General features: G+C 38.4%; 2 protein-coding genes across 2 annotated transcripts in view; both read right to left on the reverse strand.

Moving 5' to 3' along the window:
• LOC128888842 (collagen alpha-1(IV) chain-like) overlaps window positions 1–974 on the reverse strand; it is a 5,978-nt gene extending 5,004 nt beyond the window's left edge. Inside the window, exons 1-2 of the mRNA XM_054146007.1 lie at window positions 932–974; window positions 71–790 (exon numbers count right to left, since the gene is read on the reverse strand). Coding sequence (XP_054001982.1) covers window positions 71–790; window positions 932–974 — 763 coding nt within the window. The remainder of the gene's footprint in view (window positions 1–70; window positions 791–931) is intronic.
• A 59-nt stretch (window positions 975–1,033) lies between these two features.
• LOC128888350 (uncharacterized) lies at window positions 1,034–19,627 on the reverse strand. The gene is made up of 3 exons (XM_054145101.1): window positions 19,542–19,627; window positions 1,564–1,684; window positions 1,034–1,425 (listed from the first exon to the last, which is right to left on the reverse strand). The coding sequence occupies exons 1-3, from the start codon at window positions 19,575–19,577 to the stop codon at window positions 1,034–1,036; spliced, it is 549 nt and encodes a 182-aa protein (XP_054001076.1). The 5' UTR covers window positions 19,578–19,627.
• Between the last annotated feature and the right edge of the window lie 2,455 nt (window positions 19,628–22,082).

Consider the following 22,082-nt stretch of genomic DNA (forward strand, 5'->3'; position numbering starts at 1 on the left):
GGTTGAGGCGGTCTTCCTGGCGTTCCAGGAGTTCCAGGATATCCAGGCGTTCCGGGAGTCCCAGGGTAACCTGGTTGTGGTGGCGTTCCTGGCGTTCCAGGATGTCCAGGTGTACCAGGAGTTCCTGGTGTTCCAGGGTAACCAGGTTGTAGTGGCGTTCCTGGTGTTCCAGGATGTCCAGGTGTTCCGGGAGTCCCAGGGTAACTAGGTTGAGGTGGCGTTCCAGGAGTTCCAGGCGTGCCAGGTGTGCCAGGGTAACCAGGTTGAGGTGGCGTTCCAGGAGTTCCAGGCGTGCCAGGTGTGCCGGGGTAACCAGGTTGCGGAGGTGTTCCGGGATGACCAGGCGTACCAGGAATTCCAGGTGTTCCAGGGTATCCTGGTTGAGGTGGTGTTCCAGGAGTACCAGGCGTCCCAGGTGTTCCAGGGTAACCAGGTTGCGGTGGCCTTCCTGGCGTTCCGGGAGTTCCAGGTGTCCCAGGGTAACCAGGTTGAGGTGGTGTTCCAGGATGTCCAGGTGTTCCTGGAGTTCCAGGAGTTCCAGGGTATCCCGGAGTTCCCGGATAACCTGGCTGCGGTGGTGTACCAGGTGATCCAGGGGTACCTGGTGTTCCAGGATATCCTGGTTTCGAAGGCGTTCCAGGTTTTCCAGGTTTTCCAGGATGTCCGGGTCGTCCGGGTTTTCCAGGATGTCCGGGTCGTCCAGGTGTGCCAGGTGTTCCCGGAGTTCCAGGCGCTCCTGGGTATCCTGGTTCTAGTGGGATTCCCGGTTGTCCAGGATATTGCGGATATCCTGCAACATTTATTTACAATTTAGAATTTGTCTTGTATTATCATCCGTTATTTCTTTTCTTGGATCGCAAGTTTTGTATTTTATCGTTTTGAATACATACCAGGTCCATTCGGATATCCTGGCGTTTGTGGTGGATATTGCGGTTGGCCTGGTTGAAGTGGTGTTCCTCCACTGGTTGAACCATTCGTGCCTGGCCCTACATAGATGTTTATTTTTATTTTTAATGAATTTGTTTTTTATTATTCATTTTCTATTCTGTAACGATCCATTATACATACGTTGTCCAGGTGGGAAAACTGTATTTGGTTGTGTGCTCGTTCCATCGAATTGTCTACAAATTTCTGGAAAATATAGATCCTTCCACTCTGTAATCACACCGTGATGCTCATGATGATCATGTTCATGTTGCTGTGAGTCTTCATCGTGGTGGTGCTCGTGTTCGTGTAAGAATAGTTCAATTGCTTTGCCTGGTTGAACTACCCGGTATCCCCAACCATCGCTAACGTAAAACGTTGTTTTTAGTTTTCCATATGGATCGATATATCCATAGCAACCGTACGTGATGTCGTCGGGTCCACGTGTCTCATGATGAAATTGTCCGTTTGGACTCACTTGGTAACCATAATTGTACGCGTCTGTAAAACATATCATAAAATTTTTCAAAATTACATTAACCATCTTTTTTATACTACTGCATTGTGCGAAGTATTTTTCTATGATTATTTAGAAATAAAAAATGTTTGAGTTTGTTGGATTTTACATCATGAACTTACTGGAATAGAAGTCTTGATTTAAATACTGAGTTTTCTGATCGTCACTGATGTTCAATATCACTTCTCTGCTCTGCCTGCTTCCTTGCTGCTGAGTGTTTTGCAACAGACATGTGGCAATCACCTATTACAGATGAACATTCAATTAGTCATCCGTATAATATGTACTTTACTCTCAACGATTATGAAAAATTATTCATTTTTCTGAAAGTTTACAGATAGATCAAACTTTACTATGTACAAATGTACTACGTAAAACTATGTACCATGTGCAACTATGCAAAAATCGTGTGTGACAATTTGTAAATTGTGATATTATGGTGTATATCCATCTTAAACTATTCTGTTAACATTATGTAACACACCAGTTACATAGCAAATTAGCCAACATGGTATCCTGATTTGTTCTTTGGTAGCTGCCTTCAGTCGAATTAATCTTGTTCACCTTTTAAGAGCTTAGCGGAGATTCACTAACACCGTAGCATGTCATTTTAAATGTCAAATCAGCTACTCGGCCCAACTTGCTCGGAACACTCGTGCATTAATATTCGTAATGAGGTAATTCTAATCGCTACATATTTGTTCCAAGTACAAAAAGTTCAACGAATTCCAAGAGATCTTTTGCTTCTTATGTAATACGACACATTTTCAAGCGCGAGCAAAACAACGATAGGATTCGCGATCATCAATACCACTTCTCTACTCTCTATAAATAACCAGTCCCGTATTGGCATAAGTGAACAGTGTACGAGTTTTTGTAGCACAGCGACGTTGACGTGGCTTTTAATCTTGCCATGTCGGGGGCCCCGTAAAAGTCAGCCTATGGAATCCCTGAGTTATTTCTCGCTTGATTACGCGGATGAAGCTTTTTCGTTCGCATCGCCATTTAGGGTAATTAAAACTAAAGGTCACGTACTCTTCCGAGCATCGCACCGTTTCGTAATCGAACATCCGACAGATCTATTACAAGACACCAAGTATTGACTTTATTATTATCGTAACGGTACCGTCGCTCTTGGTTTCCAAGCTGAATGTCATTATCGTAAATGCAGATCATTGTTGTACGAGATTCATCGATAAACCGTTATAGGAAGATGAAGAAGTAAAAGAAGTCGGCGATTAATCATTTTTATTCCTTGACGCTCGTCATCGTTTTACTTGACTTTCTTCAGGGTGCAGCCACACTTTCACGTGTCGTTAATACGTCCACTTGTGGTGCAGGTTTACGATGAAGTACCAACGTGAAATACCAAGTGATTATTGTTTAGCGTGTTGCAATTGGTAGCGAATTTACAGCTTAGTATGTAACGCGTAAATTGTAAATAATTGGTGGCTGGACTAGGTATTGTCGTATTATGACTTCCTTATTGTTGTATCACTGGTGTAGCTATATAAGGACATCGAGTGGTTCGTCGAAATTCACATTACTGAATATCCACAATTGAAAATAATACCGAAGTTGGTATTAGCCAAGGTTGTCTTAAAGAATAAATACATTTGTTTCACTTAACAGGATTATCTCAGAGCTACAATCTGTGATTGATGACCAGCTCTGCCGCGGATCCACCCACCTGAAAGGCAGCTGAAACGCTAGTTAATTCTCTTTAAAGGCTGTCGACAGATCTATTGAATCGGTTTAAAGCTCTCTCGTAATCTCTGATTTCATTATCACGGGTGTAATGATTTATATAGGCACGAAAGGAAACACAATAGGTAATAGGCAAGAATTTGCTTAACAGAGAGAATAGAATAGCGGTGTTTCATCCATGTTCGTAGATCATTTAATACGTCGAATGAACTTCATGTCAAAATTCATTTACGACGGCCAACTTATGACTGGACGTATATTGATCGAGATAAATACTGCTCGCTGAGTGAATAAACTTAGTTTTATTAGTCGAGCCAAGCAATTTATTGACTTTTGAATAAACGTATTCGTAACTTTTTAGGCCATTTTTAAAATGATTTAAAATCGTATTAAATAGGCAAATTGAAAGAGATAGATACATGAAGGGAAAAGTAATTTAATAAGTAACCCATTAAAAAAATTTATATTGGCAACTCAGTGATGTTAATACTTCGTACTTTCGAATAGAAAGTTTTTCGAATAGAAAGTTTTTCGGATAAAAAGTTTTTCGAATAAACAAATTCTTCACGTATTACATGTAAGCGACAAGGATGAGTTTTTGAGGCAACGATTCCGGAAGTCTCTTTAAATAGGACAATAAGAATCAAAAGGCAGATATCTTTAAAAAAAAAAATCTATAATAATTGGACTGTTTGAACCTAAGCTTTCACGTGACGAGTTCTCGTTGAAACGATAACGACTGGAATGCTTGTCTTCCTCGAGCAGATCCATCTTATTATTCATGGTTGATACTTACTGAAGCTTACACCCGGAAACTGGGCCGTGAAAGCCTCAAATATCTTGTCTTATTATTCGTACATGGACGACGCTCGACCAAATTGCTTTCCAGTTACAACCTCCGCGACGTGTTCGAAAAATCAATCGACACCATTTGTAGTTTTCACCCATGAATAATAAACGGAGCAGCGACGGTGGTCCCATACCCACTCAAAGCAGACATAGTGGTCAGACTGACACATTAAGAAGGCGGGAGTGACTATGGTTCTTTAAGATTTGTCGGTTCTACAAGACTTTAAGTATCATAGTCGAGCAAGTAGCCACCTCCATGTTGGTTCCCGCCGCGAGTACCCCATTTTGGGGGAAAACCGAGAGCTACCACTGCGAATACGATAGCATGTCCTCTGATATTGTTTGACTTCATCAATAAGAGGATTCAGTACGATCATCCTTAGTTAGATTAACTGGGCAGTAGAGTAACCCTAAGTTGTACTCGGATGCCTCCTATGAAGGTATTTTGTTATTAATTTTGTTATTAATTTTAATACTTAGTTTAATAATTTTGTAAATAAATCCTTTATGTTTGCTGTGGTGTGAATGCTTCAAGAAAGCTATAAGAATTTATAATCAAGTCTATTGATACCAAAAGAGACACGTTTCCAAAGTTAGACTATTTTATGTAATGCGATTCCTGTTCGCACATTTTGCAACGAGATGACGCAGAGTGCAAAAGGTTACTAAATTTCAGCGATATTCGGATCTTTTGGTGTAATTAGTATTCGGTTGCTTCCTAACGAGAATTCTTCCATACTTTGGAAATTGTAGTACTTTCTTCCGTACTAATTCCTCCTGTTTCTCGAAGAAATCGCTTCGATAACAGTAGAATTTTGTTTACAGTTCGCACATAAGTTACAAGGTTTAGTACAAAGTTAACCTTTTATAGTAAAGGTTAACTTATCTTCTTCGGTGATTCTAGTAGGTATTATTCGTTTTAGCATCGTAAATGTATTTGAGTTAATTGCCTTTCCAGGTTTCATTCGTATTCTTATCAGCCATTACAGCTTGTAAATTCTCTGAGTTAATAAAAGACCGTAGGTACGTACGTCAGTCGAACTTATACGTATTGAGAATCTCTTGTAGGCGTCAAAACTGTATAAAGTAGGTACCAGATGATTAAACGACTATCTTACCGATTCTGTTTCCAACTCGTCGTTAAAGGTGCCATCGAAATTCACTAGGTATCGAAAAATGCACACGTTCTTTTAATTCGTACGTGTGGATACTTTCACGTAGGTATCAAAATGGATTGATACTAAATGAGTATTACGTGCCACGAATAGTATCGACATCGTGTCAGTCCGATCACGAAGTACACGTGGCGCGAAACGCCACTGTCAAAAGTGGCACGGTCGCGCATCCTGCTCGGTTAGGATCTCTCCGTGGCGATCGATGATCTCAGCCGCCCTGTCGTTCCACCCACGAAAAGGGAAAGTGTGATCCTACGGAGCTCTTCTTCCCATTCGGAGCTGACTGACGGCCGTTTTACACGAATGACTTTCGTCTGCGTAGGAAAGGTTAATATATGCTAACGCTCGACCTGCCCTGCGCCATGAATCAAGCGTTGCTGGCAATGGTAATCCCTCTGGTATTCGTGCCGCGATATTTTAGTGGACAATGGTACATCAACGGACCCCAGGCGGTAACCATCCGCGGGAACGCGTGTCTGCAACTGTGGAGACCACAGTCGCGTTTGTGTTACCTTGACGATCGCGACTCGTGTAATCCCAGGTGGGAAATGGGGTGAGGCTGCTCAATCGGGACATGTTTGACAGTATTCTTTTACTAGGACCATTTTTAGAATCAGACGTTAGATCGAGTTGTCGTCATCGAGATCATCTGGAACCTCTGCATCGTGCTCACGTTTCTGATTGTGGGAAAATACACCACACGACTAAAGTGTTATTATTGTACGTCATATTATATAGAACTTTAGTTCAAGGAAAAATATTTACTCGTCGTTTATTTACGTTATGTATCAACCTTTCAAGTCCTCCATCTAATCTCCATGACGATATTTCACTTATTCCAACAAAATTCATAATTAGTACCGGTAATATTATTTCTCCTTTGTTTTACTTCTTTGAAGCAAAAATCTATACGCCGTTGTGATATTTATACCTCTCCTTCCCTTGAGAGTAGTACTGTATATTTTAGCTGTACCTCGAATTTAGAGACATTCCCAATTCTGTTTACGGAGAAACTAGAATGTATTACTGAAAATTGCTGGAATAATTATGGTTGTAGCCCATTCGATCCTTGTAAACTAATCTTGGAAAGTTAGCGCTGTTTTATTATTAACATGTGTATTTAAATTATTCAATGGTAATTCACGATTATCTAAGCTTTAACATGTAACACTTGATTACCGTCAGCATTTGAATTCATTCTTTTGTTTCGTTGTAAATTCGTACTTGTCATAGTAAAAATAGTATTAGGAGTTATCTCTAATATGACTACAGCGTTGTCAAGCTACGTATTAAAGATTTTCCACCGAACAACCATGAAGTAGATATTGCGAGTGTCAGATACAATCTATCAAATGGCACACCATTGTTTATCCAATAGGGCATCTAAAATTAGATGTATCATTCGCGAGTGTGTGTGTGTGTGTGCGCGCATTATGTTTAACCATACCTTTACTCGTCTATCAAATAATACGTGACGGTCAACAACTTTTATATTCGCATATTTTTCTAATTCCTTTATTCTTACTTGATATTAAAAATTTCTTTTGGTTTAAAATAATTGCGAAAATAGATGGTTAAAGAGAATCTTCTTTCGTTTTCCTTCTTCGTCGCGATGTCTAGCGGGTATTTCAAAATTATTCCAGACAACTCTATCTAACATGATTGAAAGCGACGAAAGGCGGATTCTCTAGCTCGCGCGTTTCCACGTGACTTAAGACAAGTAGAAAGCAAAGGGCAGGTGAACAGCCATCTTATAACTTGTGCATATTAATAATGCCACTGGGCACTCTGCCACTATAGTAAGAAGTAATTAAGCGAAGTGAGCACCGCTCGTTACTTTGCACAGCAGGCTAGGAAGCTTTAGCAGAACTCTTATTACAATGACGAGGAAACTCAATCAATTCGTATCCGAATTTTTGTTCAATTCATTATTTAAATTCAATTTTGCGTCTCCGTTGGATCAGTTGCTATTACAGCTAAAAATATGGGAAATTAAAAAGCGTATTCTGTATCGGTGTTCTGTAGCAGATCTAATTTACTTTTATTATGTTGGTAGACGTTTCTTGACAAGCAAATAAATTAAAATTCATTACGAGCAATAAGACCAACAATTCACTCTTGTTATCTATATTCTCAACATTCTTGAAAATACGTGTTAACTATTTTCATTTTTGAACTCACAACATTCCGCGATTCACAATTGGTATATATTTAGTTTGTACTTGCGTACATGTTGGCAATTAAAGGCACGAGGTATGCAATCGTGGAAGCCTTCTTTAAACGACAGCCGGTAGTCAATGTTCTTGCGAGGCAGCAAGTAAACAAAGAAACGGGCTTATTAACCCACGTCCAGCGGTGTGCCCCACGGCGCCTTTGACTTCATTGAAGAATTTTCATTACGTCGGAAAATGCTTGAAATTAAACTTTTTATGGGTGTCACGCCTCCCCGGGGACATAAATTGGTCATAAATTTTGTTGAAATGAATCCGTGTCTGAGACGAGTCAATACTGTAAATTATCAGCGATGTCGATTATCAATAACCGTGAGCTACAGAGACATTAAGATGAATAATACCATTACGTTTTGCTCTTGTTTTGATTGTTGTATTAGTCGAAGATGCGCAACTTTCTCGCTTGGTAATTAATCTTTATTTTCTTTCTTTCTTTTTTTTAATATTTAGGTTCTCAACGTAAAGTCTTTATACAATTATAACATTCTAAGAGGCTTCATACTGAAAGCAAGAATGTTAAAAAAGAATAACGAACTCGTTCATTAAGTTATATCCTCGATTTATGTTATTTTTCAACATTCAACAGAAAAGATGCACCTTTTCAATTGATACGTTTCAAAACGCACAAATTGGAAACGTTGCGATTGAAACGAGTCATTATTCTGTTTGCGTAGCTTTTTATTCGGAGGTGCAGTTTTACGTGAAATAACATTTCTTACTAACATTTTCTACAACACAAAGAATAACATTCGGGATAGGCTTTTGAAGTAAATGATTCGCAATAAATATTTAGTTTCTGTTCAATTTTCTACACAGACCGGTTTATATGTAGTTTAAATTGGTCATCCATGCGCTTTCTCAGAAGACATTTCAAACGTATGCTTTTTCAAATTTACACTTTGACATTTGGGATAAAATATTTGTATACCATTTTGTTATCATCCAAATGAAATTATTACGCATTAAAAATATCACGATTTATAGCAGTTAATTAATGTATGTTCATTAAAGGGTTGTGTAAATTACCTTTGGTAATGCAGTACTGTTTAGGATGCGTGTCTTCTACTAGTAATGTTCGTATCTTGTATCGTTAGGGAGGTATCGTTAATTAATTCAGGTGGACGAGTAATGGTTAAAATTCCGTTTTGCAGAGAAGAATAATAGATGCCCTCCAATAGGTTGGAGTTGTCGTTTTTACATTTACTTGAACGATAAAATAGATCGAGCTCCATCTGCTTTCATTCGTTCGCCCATTTATATGTAAATTATCTCCTTAGTATTATTAGCTTGTCGTTCACCGACGTTGGGAAATCTAGCATCATCCGATGCAGAACTAGTTTGAATCTGTTCGTCTCGACAGTTTTCTCTTTCATTAAATTCAAAATACAACTTCTCTGAAAATTATTAGATTATCGTGTTCACGATTTGCTTTTCTTTAAAAAATGCGTTGTCGCTCTTGTGCTTTACACGCTTTACTGGAAAATAATTGCAGCGTTTTGCATCGTAAGCAAGAGATATGGAATATTCCAAACGATGTACTTTATCTACTTTGAGTGATATTTTAATGATCCTGTTAGCACTGTATTAGATTTTGTTTAAAATTTCATGCCTATACTTTCGTCGTTTTTATCCTTCAAATAAAGTGTCTGGAGAGAGCCAGCAGTGTATATTATAATTATACTGCGGACGTTTATGTATTTGCAATAAATGAAAATATTATGGGTGTACATGTTATACCGTTTAAAAGATAACACATATTCCCATTTAAGTTACAATTCTTTTACTATATCCGTGAAGACATGAATTTGCATGAAAATTTGCAGTCTAATGATAACGTACAGTAAGCCTGCAAAGGTCGAGCAAACGGCGACAATTGGAGCGTTTTGTCGCGGTAACACAGCCGAATAACCCCTAATCGCTTTAGGCGCTTAATCTTCCCTCGACCCGAGGCTGTTCGATGATCCGTGCATCCCAGCACTTGAATCAGCGCATCATTTTTCATCGTCAGTGAAAGTCACTAACAGGTTGCGCAATGGAGCGCCAATAGCGCCTCGGGGCCATGCCTCTGGCTCAGGAATCATTTATCTTTACCAGTTTGGTAGCGTCGATTCAAGCAAATAGATGCGCACACTTCGAGTTTAGGATGATTTAGAGCGGTTTCTAGTCGGAGAAAGTTCCACCGAACACTCGCCTGCACGCAAACTCGACTCTCGTACGGAGTCGTGTTTATTGTACTTGTCAAGTAGTGTCGAAAATGGAACGACAGTTCTCTTAAATATTTGTGTTCGTCGATATAAGGAGATGATTAACAAAATCAGAAGATCGTATTAGTGCAGGCTTTCGTAACATTTTTTTTTTTTTTTTAAACGTGGGCATAGTATGTATTAGATAAAATTGAGCGGTATCCAGTTCTGAGCTACAATTTCACTTCCTTCATTTTCTATTTTTCAATTACTAGCCTTTTACAAAACGATTTTTCTCTATCTTCCTGACCTTCCTGTTTTTGTAAATTTATTGAAAATTGACAAGTATCCAATCTTCTTTTCGAACATCTCATCTTGATTCCCGCATTTTTCATCGAAGAATTTCCCCTCTTTTCTCCTCGCCTTCTTAAATTTCCTCTTCTCCAAATTGATAGAAAAGTAATTTCAATTGCTTTTCCTAGGTTTCTCGATCATCCGTCTATATTTTAATCAAATTTTCCCTTTCTCGTTTCTCGATATTACGTTTATTTCGAGGTATTACATCGGAGAACCCGAACTCGCGGAGGAGTAATTAGACTCCTGTTAGGACGAAGCTACGCCATGGTTATAAATTGTGTAAACCTCGTAAAAGATAACTTCGAGTTACCATGCGATCGGAGAGGAAGGCAGGCGTATCACGCGTGTATTCCCATATCGTATCGTTCACAGAACCGTTTCATCCCGTCCTTGAAACAGTGACGCGCGAACCTCAGGTGAGCGTCGTTTCAAACATCAAGATAATTCGGGATATCGCAATCGGCTTTAACGCGACGCTTTACGGATTCACTTGTTCGGCCTCCTCTCGCCGTCCACGTGTCTCCTGTTAGTTTTTCTTTCCTCGATCAACGTAATCGTACTAATTGCTCGCGGAAACAATGGCCGGTTGCAGGGGAGAGGCAATTTAATATCAGAATGTTTCTGGCGTAGAGGAAGGGAGGAGGGGATATTACTGAAACCAGATGGAGGCGTTTGCATTATTGGGAGGATTACGAAAAGAAAGTTAGGCCGATACGATCTACACGGATTCATTGTCAGGCTGGTCCGGAGGTCGCGGTAACAAGTGTGCGAAGGTTCAACGGTGTTGCGGTTTTGCGGTTTCCCTCAATGAAAAGGGAGGCTAGGCGCGAATAAGAACATTCGCGGACAGGAGACTTTCTTGGTTTCTGACCTTTTAACATTGCCGCGAATGTGGGGCTTGGAACCGAGCTGGATTGCTTGACGCGCTACCATCTCGCTTTGTCAATTACGAATTCCTGGATAAATTGCTGCATTTAATGGGAAATTAACGGAGAAAATTATGATTCGCCAGTGACGGAGCACGTGCTTAAGTCGAACGAATTGCCGATTAGTCTGCTTCTCGTTTGGGGTTTACGAGTTTAATGAGAAACGTTTGCTTGGCTGTTGTTGAGGCCAGTGTGTGTTAGATATTGGAACATAACGCGTCTTATAAAAGTAGGCGATATATACAAAGAAAACTATTAAACTATAAGATCGTGTAAACAGGAAATCATAACTCATGAAAAATCTAACACAATTGTGTAGAAGTGTATATGGGTAAATGTTAGTAGTGTCTTTCTTTTACTGAAATATTGTTGATACATTGGTAATTGTTTTAGATATTTCGCGAAGAGGATTCAACTGGAAGAATCAAAAATGTTAATATTGGTAGTATCCGGTAGACATTAGGTCATCCAATGAGTTCGTCTTTATTGTTCTGTTACTCACATTAATACGTGAAACATATCTTCTGTAGTTTTATTACATTACAACTACATTTCCGTAGTTTTTTTTTTTTCATTGAACATAAACACAATCTGGGACACGAACTATGACGATTATCTAATATATAAACGGCAATTAATTGAAAGATTCAACAAAGATTTATCAGCAATTACGTTAGGTTCAACAAAATGAAAGTAGTTGTCGCAGAAGGAAGAACTATCATCAGTCATTTCATCACTCGTTATTCGTTGTTTGTCACAGGATCGCGATTAATTCAAAATCTAAAGTATTCATTTCATAGTGGATGGAATATATTTGACTCGCCCAAGGGAAATGAAATTAATCATACGCTATAATAACCTGTGTTGCAATAAACTAGGCTGACGCCAGCACGTATATAGACCGACGATTGGCATGTTCGCCTGTGACAAATTGAGACAAGTTGAATCAGACAGGCGTGAGGATTTTTTGATCAACAGTAGATAAAAATTATGTAACAACCAAACGGTTTCATCAGGAACAAAGTCTCTAAAACTGGTCGTCAGTTCCTAGCTCTCTGCTCGCATCTGGGATTTGCAATGCTTCTTTTTAATTTCGCTTGGACTCTGGACAAAAAGTGCGGCTAACAGCTCCGAACCATAATTATAGCTTAGTGCAAGGAATTTTAATGTCTGCGCTTTAGAGGCATTAGAGAAAAGTTCATCGCAGTTACTTGGTATTTTCCATCGAGGACTCGGAGGTTATGCACGGATCGATCATCGATCACATTATAAATCATAAAACGTGGTTACTACCTCCTGTGATTAGCAGATGCACTGACGTGCTAAGCAGACGATTCTTGAGACCTGTGTTATTTCGCAGCGGTAGAACAAGTCACGAATCTGTAGTTTTTAATACACCGTTACGTTTCTCAGATGGCTCGACAGTTAACGAAATAAAAATAAGACGGGAGCCCCGGATCAAAAATATCATCGTAATCCTTGGATTTTCCTCTACGAAATCTATGTTTCAGAAATTACTTGGAAAACATCGTAGAGAAAAAGATAATACTTTCGGACTACGTTCTACTTGTTCGTTCGCTGTGAAATATTCGATTCTACGACCAAATTTTAAGTTTTATTCGAAGAGTAACTGATGAAACGGTCGTTTATCTTATAATTGTTATTCCGTATTCGTATTCAAATAAGACTTTTACCCATCTCTGGATAAGTGCACCTAAATTCGACGCTAACGTAATTATTGCCTCGCCGCGTATTCTTTCTCGTAGCTATTTTCATCGAACCGCGGCTCTACCTTTCGGTTCAATGTAATCGTTCGTTCAAAGCATCTGGAATTTTGTATTTATCAAAAGAGACTAACCTCGAATCGACGACTAGGCGAATTTGCAAATTGCTACGTACCGCAGAAGCGCAGCAAACGGGCAGCTGCGGACCGGAACAAATTAGCTGAGCTTTTGTATTTAACTAGCCGTATCACAACGTTAAACGCTGTATCTCGCCGGATTTGTAAACAGTACAAACGGATTGCATCTGAAGATAATTTCTGTAGATCGAAGATAGAGCGTCGGGCACCTATAGTTCAACCGGTAGTCGTCAATCATTGCCAGACTTTCGATAGAAGGGGGTATTCGTAATGGAAATACTCCGACAGATGAGCAGATCTTGTGTTAACCATCGACTGACTATCATTTCACAAGTCCTTTCGTTTTTCCCGTCCCGAACGTATACCCGATCCTCTATTATGTATTTCTAGACCTCGATGCGTGGTCGCCGTTAATCGTCAACGTTGAAAGTATGTTGAGCTTCGTGTCTGCTATACAGTAATTTTATATTTCTCGAATTTCTCGTTTTACAAAATTCTGCAACTTTATCATCCCTTTTTCTTTGTTAAAAAAAGCAGTACAAGTGTTACTGAAGATTCTCGAGAAGCTTCAAAGCACGACGTCGGTTTCAGTCTACGTTACAAGCATGCGTAGGGCTTTGATGGGTGTGATGCCATTTCTAAATATTTTGCGCAAAAAAAAAAAATTATAAATATCATTATTATCTAGAGAGATCTATAATATGAACACACGATACGATTGTTTCGGCTTAATCGATGATACAGTATACTGTGTAATAAATAAAAATAAGTGTATCTGTTTGTGTTTATATTATTAGACACATTTGTAAGATACATTTGTCTGTGTGTATCACTTTTCGAGTTGCATTTTCCATTTTCAGTTTAAGCAATCGTATTCCACTCCTGTATTATAGATCTTTACGATGTTTACTTATTTTCTTATGTCGCGAATCATATTTTCTGAGTTTTTGTAACACGATATCTGAAACTTGTTTTCTCGTGACATCTCGAGTTAAAATTCTCGACTACAAACACCAGCAGTGGCGCGTAAAAACTACAGTTCCATTAGATAATTAGAACCATTTATCTTATTTTAACGAATGCAGTTTGACATTATCGATCAACAAACAATTTTTCCTTTATTATACATGTTGATTTTATAGATTGTACTTTAAATGATCGAAACAATGTGGCTATTCGTTTGTTGTTACTGTTAATTATATTCAGAGTGAATTCAAAATAAAGAACGAATAAACGACAATGGCGAGAATTAATTAATTTCGACCTCGAATGCATATCAAACTCCCAATATTCATTGCAGTTGTCGCTGATTTATCAGAATTTATTTGATCATTTCATTCTGTTTTTGATAACGAGAACATTCAACGCCACAGCTGCCGGCGCCAGGCGTTTTAGTGGTTCATTAATTTCAGAACAACAGACTTTCATGTGCCACAACATGTAGGGTTAAATCACGTTGACAAATAGACATCGTAGGGAATAGTGATTGTTTAGAAACCTTTGTTCCGATTGCGGCATTATGTTTACTTACAGAGTTTTAATGAGACACGGACTAACTTTCAAACTTATTTTTTTTTTTTTCGAAAATAAAGCGTCATATGACAAAATTTCATTCTACATTTTCGATTCAATTTTTCACCTAGAATCACCCGACTCGCTTGTACCACTAGTTACGGGAGACCATGTGTATTCATCATTAATTATTTTCATTTATTTCTTAAAGGATGTAGGAGTCTAAACGAAAAATAAGGCACGGAGATTCGAGAACCCACAGTCCTCGGATCCACAGTCGACCGCTTTACCTACAAGACCAATCCCGTACCCTACGTATCGTGTTCTTATTTGACTCCTTATTGTTGGCTATGGGAGGCGCGGACACTACGAGGATTCGTTATGTTTAAATTGTTTTGGATTGAATCACTAGACTAATGAAATATTTGATTGCCTTAATGTCCAGTAAATTAACATTGATAATGATTCGCTGTAATTTTCGTATTTTTATAAATTTCTTTCTCGAAAATGGAGGAGGGGTATACTTGGCTACTTTGTAAGGTTGCGTGATGTGTATTCCTTTAAAAAGAAATTAATAGAAATCGCAGACTAACATTTCGCGACTCTGTGATTTCTGTTGAGAATCACTGCGTTGGTGTGATTCCTCGCGACAGTTTAACCTCATTACGAGTGTGCAGTAAGAGTGAAAAGACGCGTGAAACAGTCGGGTGAATGGGTAGCGACGAGCAACTTAATTTATGCTTCCAGAAACATTGATGCCCCGATAGATTCGTGTTATAGGGTTATCTCGATGACTAGCTACCGGTTTTACCGCTGTTTAATTAGAAGGAAAAGATAGATAAGACGTTCTAAAGAAGACGATGATCCAAGACTATTTCTGATAAACGAGCGTTTTTCTAAGCGCATGAAATATATTTGCATAAAAAATGATTCTCTAAAAGAAGCTTCGAGATATTGTCTTTCAATAAAACAAAAATTGTATAAAATCCAATATTTTGCTCTAAATGAAAGTACAGTTAATTGCCTTAAAACGTGAAAGATGATTTTTAACTATCCATGATGAATGTATTTTATTATTAAAAATCAAAATTCTAAGGCTCTGTTCGTCATCCGAATGCAACGACCTTTGGTGGATGACAGCTAATGTATTCCATATTTTTCGAGAAAATTCTTTCAAAAAATTACAATATCTACTTGAATATATCTATACAATGTTCTCGAAGTTCCATTCAATTATATACATTCGTTTCTTGCTAAAAGAAATTCATGCAAATCACTAAAAAAACGAAGTAAATAGAACTCTATTCCTGTAATACCAGCATGGTATCCCTAGTCCTCACGGCAGTTTCGTCATGACATTCCCGTGGTAGTGTTATCGACGAACGATTTATTTTATGATTCCGGTAACAATAATGTCCCGATAGATTCCGTGTTGTTTGTGTTATATCGACGATTCGCAACCGATCAACGCTTCAATGCATCGCGTCACGCTCGAACAGCCACGGATCGCATCTTAAACATAATAGCTTCGCGGCGTGGCATTGAGAGTTATGAATGAAATGTAGTGCAACGACATTCTGTTCGAATGCCAAGATCAATGAAACTCTCGCTCACGAGCGTCGGCCAACGCGATACAACGGCTATTAGATTACGTCGATGTAATCATCGTTCGCTTCGGTTGACGTGTTCAACGTACGGTGCATTTCAAATACGACAATACGGGAAATCCATACTTCAACGTAACAAACGGAATGCCCGATGACTTGACCGCGATTGCTAATTGAAAATGCTCGCAAGAGGAAGCCACGAGACTTTGGTCGTAAATTCGAATGAAGCTTAGTACGCGCGATATCGATCATTTTCAATAAGTGAACAAGCATTGTATAGATCGTTTAAATGGTGAAAATTATTAGGCGCAGTTCCTGCGTATGCAAATTTTCGTTCGTGGTTATTTCAAAGTAATCTTATGTACTTGTTAACTCTTTCGTTAGATATGTCAGTATTTCAATGATCGATGGAATGCGTTTCTTTTAGTAACGAAGCAACGGCGTTAGCGTGACTCGTGAAAATAGCGCGTCATCATCTCATCGAAAGGACGAACCCGTTTAATTGTGTAACATGCAGAATCCGAGTCACGATTGAACATACACGTACTGATTGAATGGAGTATAGCGTGGGGAACAGAGGTCGATTCTCGCATTGAACTCAAGCACGAAGGAACTATGTACATAGTAATCACACCTAGAGACGATACTAGAGTTATCGATAACTCTGACAATTCCTTAGAAGTGTTCAATGATCGTCAATATAGTCTCCAGTGATTTCAATAATAATTTTTCAAGGTTTATTTACACCAGGAATTCTGTTTCTGTAAAAAAAAAATATTGAACCACAAAAATTGTCGAGATCTTGTAAAAGATAATAATCGTAAATGTATGATGGGTGGGAAAGAATCTCCCACGCCAAATTCGAAATTGCTTGCTGTGTGATTTCTCCAGACATCTTGTAGAAACAGAGGATCTCATCCATCGATAAATAACGAGGAGCTATTTTTTAAATTTCTCTTCGACACACTACGACAGTGTACTACAATTACTTAAGATATTCAAAGACGAAGCAGAGTGAACGTGCCGTATCTTGTATAAAACTCGAGTAGTACAACATATAGTTAAACGAATAACTTGGTGACCTGGTAACGACCTGGATTTTAGCTACTCATCTACTAATAATATATTATATTCAATTAGCTTTTCTCTGGCTTTTTTTTTTTTTACAGTGTTTGGCTTTAAATTAATGTCTCAATGTGGCGACCAAAAATATCATCATTCGCAAGAAATCGCATGTAATGAATAAACTACGGATGTTTATGCTAATTCATGTTTTCACAGTTACAGAAAAAGAATTGGAAATTGGACAAAAGTACCTTACAAATATCCTTACGTTTGTGCATTCTTGTAGATTTCCCCAAATTTCCATTTGTCACAAATACATACATAAACGTCCGCAGCCTAATAACGAAACCAGGAATGACGAAGTATCGTTTCCGAATAGTATGTGAAACTGAATGAACGTTTCGGCAGTTTGGAATGGCACGTAGGAAATGAAATTGGGTTTTCCCCAGTTGCGAATTCATCTTGAAAGTAACAAATGTTAAAATCGACATTCTGTGCGAAATGGTTTGCGGGATCACGTGTCGATGACTCTCGTTCCGATTGTTGCGATTTTCTATTTGCAGTCGAATCGACGTATGTCACTGTTTCGCAATTCGCTGGAATTTCGTCGCGACGTGGAGTGAATCCCGCTTTCATCCCACGGATCGCGCAGGTGTAACCGCCTATCATCGCTATATTTATGTTGTAGCTACCGGCAGAATATCGCCAACGGGCACCATGTGTACGTTTAACCAATCAATATTTATTTAAAAAGAATACCGTCCGTGAATTTGATAAGTCAGTATTGATTCTTGTAGATGGCAATCGATGTTATCATCTGCGTTACTGAACAGAGTTGAGTAGGACGAGGAACTGCTGATGTTCCTTTTCCAGACGAAACAGTGTCATATCGGTATCGATTCATTCCATAGTAAAGAACTTTTCAAAATAGACAATTTATCTAAATTGAAATCTTAAACGAAAGTATACATGATTACAATTAAATATGGAAGATAACAAGTATTCGTTAAAACTATGCTGAGAGGTTTGTTTTATTATTAAAAAGTGAAATCTTAAAGTCCTTTTTCCCTTGCTAACTTGTACTTCTTTAGAATAATTAAAATAAAAGTCTTATTAACACGGACAGAGACGGAAGGGGAAAATTCTGCATTTAACGAAGAAAGTTCTTCATAACAAATTCCTTCGGTATTTCGTTTCAAGTTGAGCCATTTTCAAAATAATACAGAGGAAAAAGTTCCAATATAAACTGACCTTCTAGTGATTTCACTTCCCAATCAGATATTGCTGTTTGCTAATTTGCTGCGTTCGGAATTCTCTTTTAATTGCAAGTATATTTTTCGTTTGCTATCGTGCGAACTGCGTAGAATTTTATAGCGGAAAGTTTGGAAACAGATGTAACTGAAAGTTTGCCGCCAACGAGGCTTACGTGCGTGGATTAAAATCGATACTCGAATGTCTCTTTTCCCTATTTTCGGAATCAAGAAACGTACGTAATAGACGAGGTAACAGAAACGACATAACACGTATATCGACAACAATTCGATAGATTTTGGAAAAACGAAATGTTGAAATTTTAGACGTGGAACCTTTTTAATTTATAAATTGTACAAATATCAAATTGCATTTCAATTGGTAGTAAAGCTGGCGCGCATCGCATTACGGAAATCTAATTATTTGGTTCGCATTACACGGATGAGTTTTCAATGACTAAACAGTGGCGCTGAAGTTAAACCATGTCGATTGGCCAATTAATCATGTTCGCTCGGAAATATTGAAACTCTACGCTCGAAACACGATGCGCGAGCATTCAGCCATCGATTTTTCTTATAATTTGTGATAATGAGGATCAAATATTTCATTTATTTTGCTGTCTTTGAATTAATGTAATCGCAGTTACCCACGTTTGTACACAGGGTATTTACCTATCGATAGCTAATATTTTACGGGATTACTTACAGACCAGTATGAAATGACAAATCATGAACGACGAAATTGTGTTTGAGGATTTGTCTACAATTTCTTAATTTTTTGAAACTAAGATACAACTAAATTTTCTGTTCGATAAATAAGATAAAGAATAATAATAAGTGTATTTAATTTTTTCATCTAAAATTTAATTCTCTTTAAGATTCGTTTAAAACGTTTCTAAAAAATATCGACAAACTACGAATATATAAATATGAACAATAAAATACAACGGGTGATCGTTATTTTGTAGGGATCAAGTTTATGTTCATTTAATATCGCCGCCCTAAACAAAATAGGCGTATATCTCACTTTCTTGTTAAGTGTCTAAAGTCCTAATGATAGCATCTCAGAAATGACAAGAAACCCTAGACAATTTGGAATAGAAGCTCAAACCTTTCTTCGGCTCGAGATTATAGTACACACACGTGTTAACAGTACCTTCCTTACAGGCGAAAAAGCGAAAAGCAATTTTATCATTGTTGATTTCCGTCTGACTCTGTCCCGTAGAACCAGCCCCAAAATCTCTAACACCACCCCGTGTTTGCACGTCTCACACGTGCCTAACCGCGATAAACGCACTCGATCGTCACGTACGAATGAACCTGTCGCACTCGAAGCGTAATCCTGACCGGTTTGGAGGATGTATATGGGGCACGTACCAGGCTGATGAAAGCGGCGCGCACACGGCCGAGCATCCTGGCGCGTTGCTTCCGCTAGCAAGAAGACATCGTCCCGACGATCTCAGTTTCGGCAGATGATCTTCGGATTGTACACGCAGTGTGCCGTTCGAACTGTAAGACTGAAGACGTTGCTGGCAGAAGAAGGCTTATATACAGGGTGGGGGTCGGCAACCAGACCAACCGACTAACTTGGTGCCCATCCTCCTTTGGTGTCCTCTCTTTTCCCCATTCTTCTCCGTTTCGACTCTTCAGGGATAATTCTCGTGTGCTCTCTCCCCCACTTGGCCACCTCCGTTCGGTGTCGTGATCCTTGCCCGTCTCGGATTCGGAGGATCCTTCTGTTCGAACGACGATCGAGAAGCAACAGATCGATCCCATCGACCATCGTTCCCGTCCGATCTTTCCCATTTCGTTACCAGAACGACCATTACAGAAAAATATCTAAAGATATGTAACATCATTTTGAATAACCTATTCGTACGCGACGATTTCCACGCTGGATTTGGATAGCGATAAGTATTTATCGCGAGTTTGTATGAAATAACTGTGTAACGTTTGGTAGAATGTTCTCCCAGAGGGATTTTAAAAACAAGAGTGGTTCGTAAAGTGAAGTGTATTTACTGCAGCTTTTTTATTCTATGCATGTCAAACAGACGGAGAACTGTTATTTGTTCAAGCTGGAATAAAAGTTTCGGTAAAGTTTTATGAAAATTAACTTGCAGTAACAAATAGCAGTACTTTTCTTAGTGATATTAAAACGAGAATTAATGATTGTAATTTAAATAACATCTTACTTCTGGAAGATGTACATTAATTATGATGGAATTAATGTAAGATGTAATTTAATTCCAGTCTGTACTGTCATTGTGAATCAATTGAAGCGTTATTTTCAAAAGAAAGTCACGCAATTATGTAGTCGAAACGTTGATTGATTCAAAGAATCGTGTATTATGCTTTCGCTGCTCAACAATTTATTACGGAACATATAAAAAGCAATATGTCGCTTGATTTCTAATCTCCTTATTCGCCCGATCTCTTTTCGAGCTTCTTATTTTTATTTCTACGCACTGAATACCCTGCGTAAGGGAAGCGATTTGTTGAAGTCATAGAAGACGCACTGGAATTGTTTTTCCTTTCTGTTTTGCTCCGCTTTGTCAACGAATCGTTCAATGGCCGGCGAAAGAAACAGTGTATTTACAATAAAAAGGATTTTTCGATCGAATTGGTGCTTTCGGTGTTTGCAACGTTTGCTTCGGTCGGAGTCTCTCCTAGTATATTTACTTTTTCCTCTTCATTCTGTAATCGTTCGGATGCAATGGCAATGTTCGATAAATATTGAAAGATTCGAACTATTGATTTCAGGTTATCTCGGATAAACGTTTGGTACAAAAAAAGAATGTAATAAAGTTTATAACGAGAAGTTCCATTCTGAATTATTTCAAAGGTTTTGGCCTGTATTGAAAGGAGTTTCAATACGAATTAAACTAGCTTTGTCCGTGGATTGAAAGAGATTTCAATAACAGACAACTTTTGCCCGTGAATTGAAACGGATACCATGTAAACAATTTGTCATACGCCTTTGATGTCTTCTCTTTTCACTACCCCTGGTTCTCTTCTATTTAATACATTGCTTACCGTGTGCACATATTTGTGCACTTCGTTAAACTTTATGAAACTCCCGTATGCACACTTTGTGCACACAAAACGAATAAAACAGAATATAAATAAATATTCAATATATTTTCATTCCGGAAAGGACAATTTGCTGATCAGTATCTTTCATACTATCCTATTTTTATTCTACAGCAATTTAATTGAGATCGTTCATTTCTGTTTCTTTTCAGCGCATTTTTTTTTTGCTTTGTATTGATCGAACACCGTCAAACGTTAGATGCAAAAGGATTCTCTCTTTAAAAGGACATTCTATATTCCAATGTACACCCATGTACGAACATTCTAAGAGAAAATAGAACTGATTTTGATTACGCTTGGATAGTACCTCGCATTTGGAAAATTTTTGCCTTAAGATCCGAAGTTCGCGACCCAATATCTCTGAAATTATTACAGATCGAAACTTGACTGTTATCGAATTTAATTAAGCAACCTTACTCTTCTTCGCGTGGCAATTAATCATGATCAGTCCATACCAAGCACAAGCACGAAGTGACAGGGCACAGTATCGTTGATAAATGCTGAGGTGAAACGTCTGTTCGGCGCTAATTTAATATTGCCAAAGCTCGTTAACTATGCAAGGCTTTTGAAACGATTAGGAATGACAACAGCGATTGAAAACCGAAATTATTCAGTGTTCACCCGCAATAGCGAATCCTTTGAGGCGTTTGGCTGGCGCGCAACTTCACGCTTTTCATTTACGTAATCGCAGGAAGCTATTCTCATTGTTCACTTCTATTTATGTTTTCTCAAAAGAGTAGAGATTTTTTTGTACATTTTCTTATGTACGACAGTTAGCCAGAATTGTCGACAAACATATGAATTTTATTCTGAAATCATCCAAATAAT

Source organism: Hylaeus anthracinus, unplaced genomic scaffold, assembly GCF_026225885.1.
Source record: "Hylaeus anthracinus isolate JK02 unplaced genomic scaffold, UHH_iyHylAnth1.0_haploid 11994, whole genome shotgun sequence".
NCBI classification, from domain to species: domain Eukaryota; kingdom Metazoa; phylum Arthropoda; class Insecta; order Hymenoptera; family Colletidae; genus Hylaeus; species Hylaeus anthracinus.

What these genes read in the sequence shown, in the direction of transcription:
- LOC128888350 (XM_054145101.1), bottom strand. Translation starts at nt 19,577, where the DNA reads ATGCTCGGCCGTGTGCGCGCCGCTTTCATCAGCCTG. An exon ending in GCGCCGCTTTCATCAGCCTG is followed by an intron (nt 1,685 to 19,541) that starts GTACGTGCCCCA and finishes CATCTGTAATAG; the next exon opens with GTGATTGCCACATGTCTGTT. An exon ending in AAATCAAGACTTCTATTCCA is followed by an intron (nt 1,426 to 1,563) that starts GTAAGTTCATGA and finishes TATGTTTTACAG; the next exon opens with ACGCGTACAATTATGGTTAC.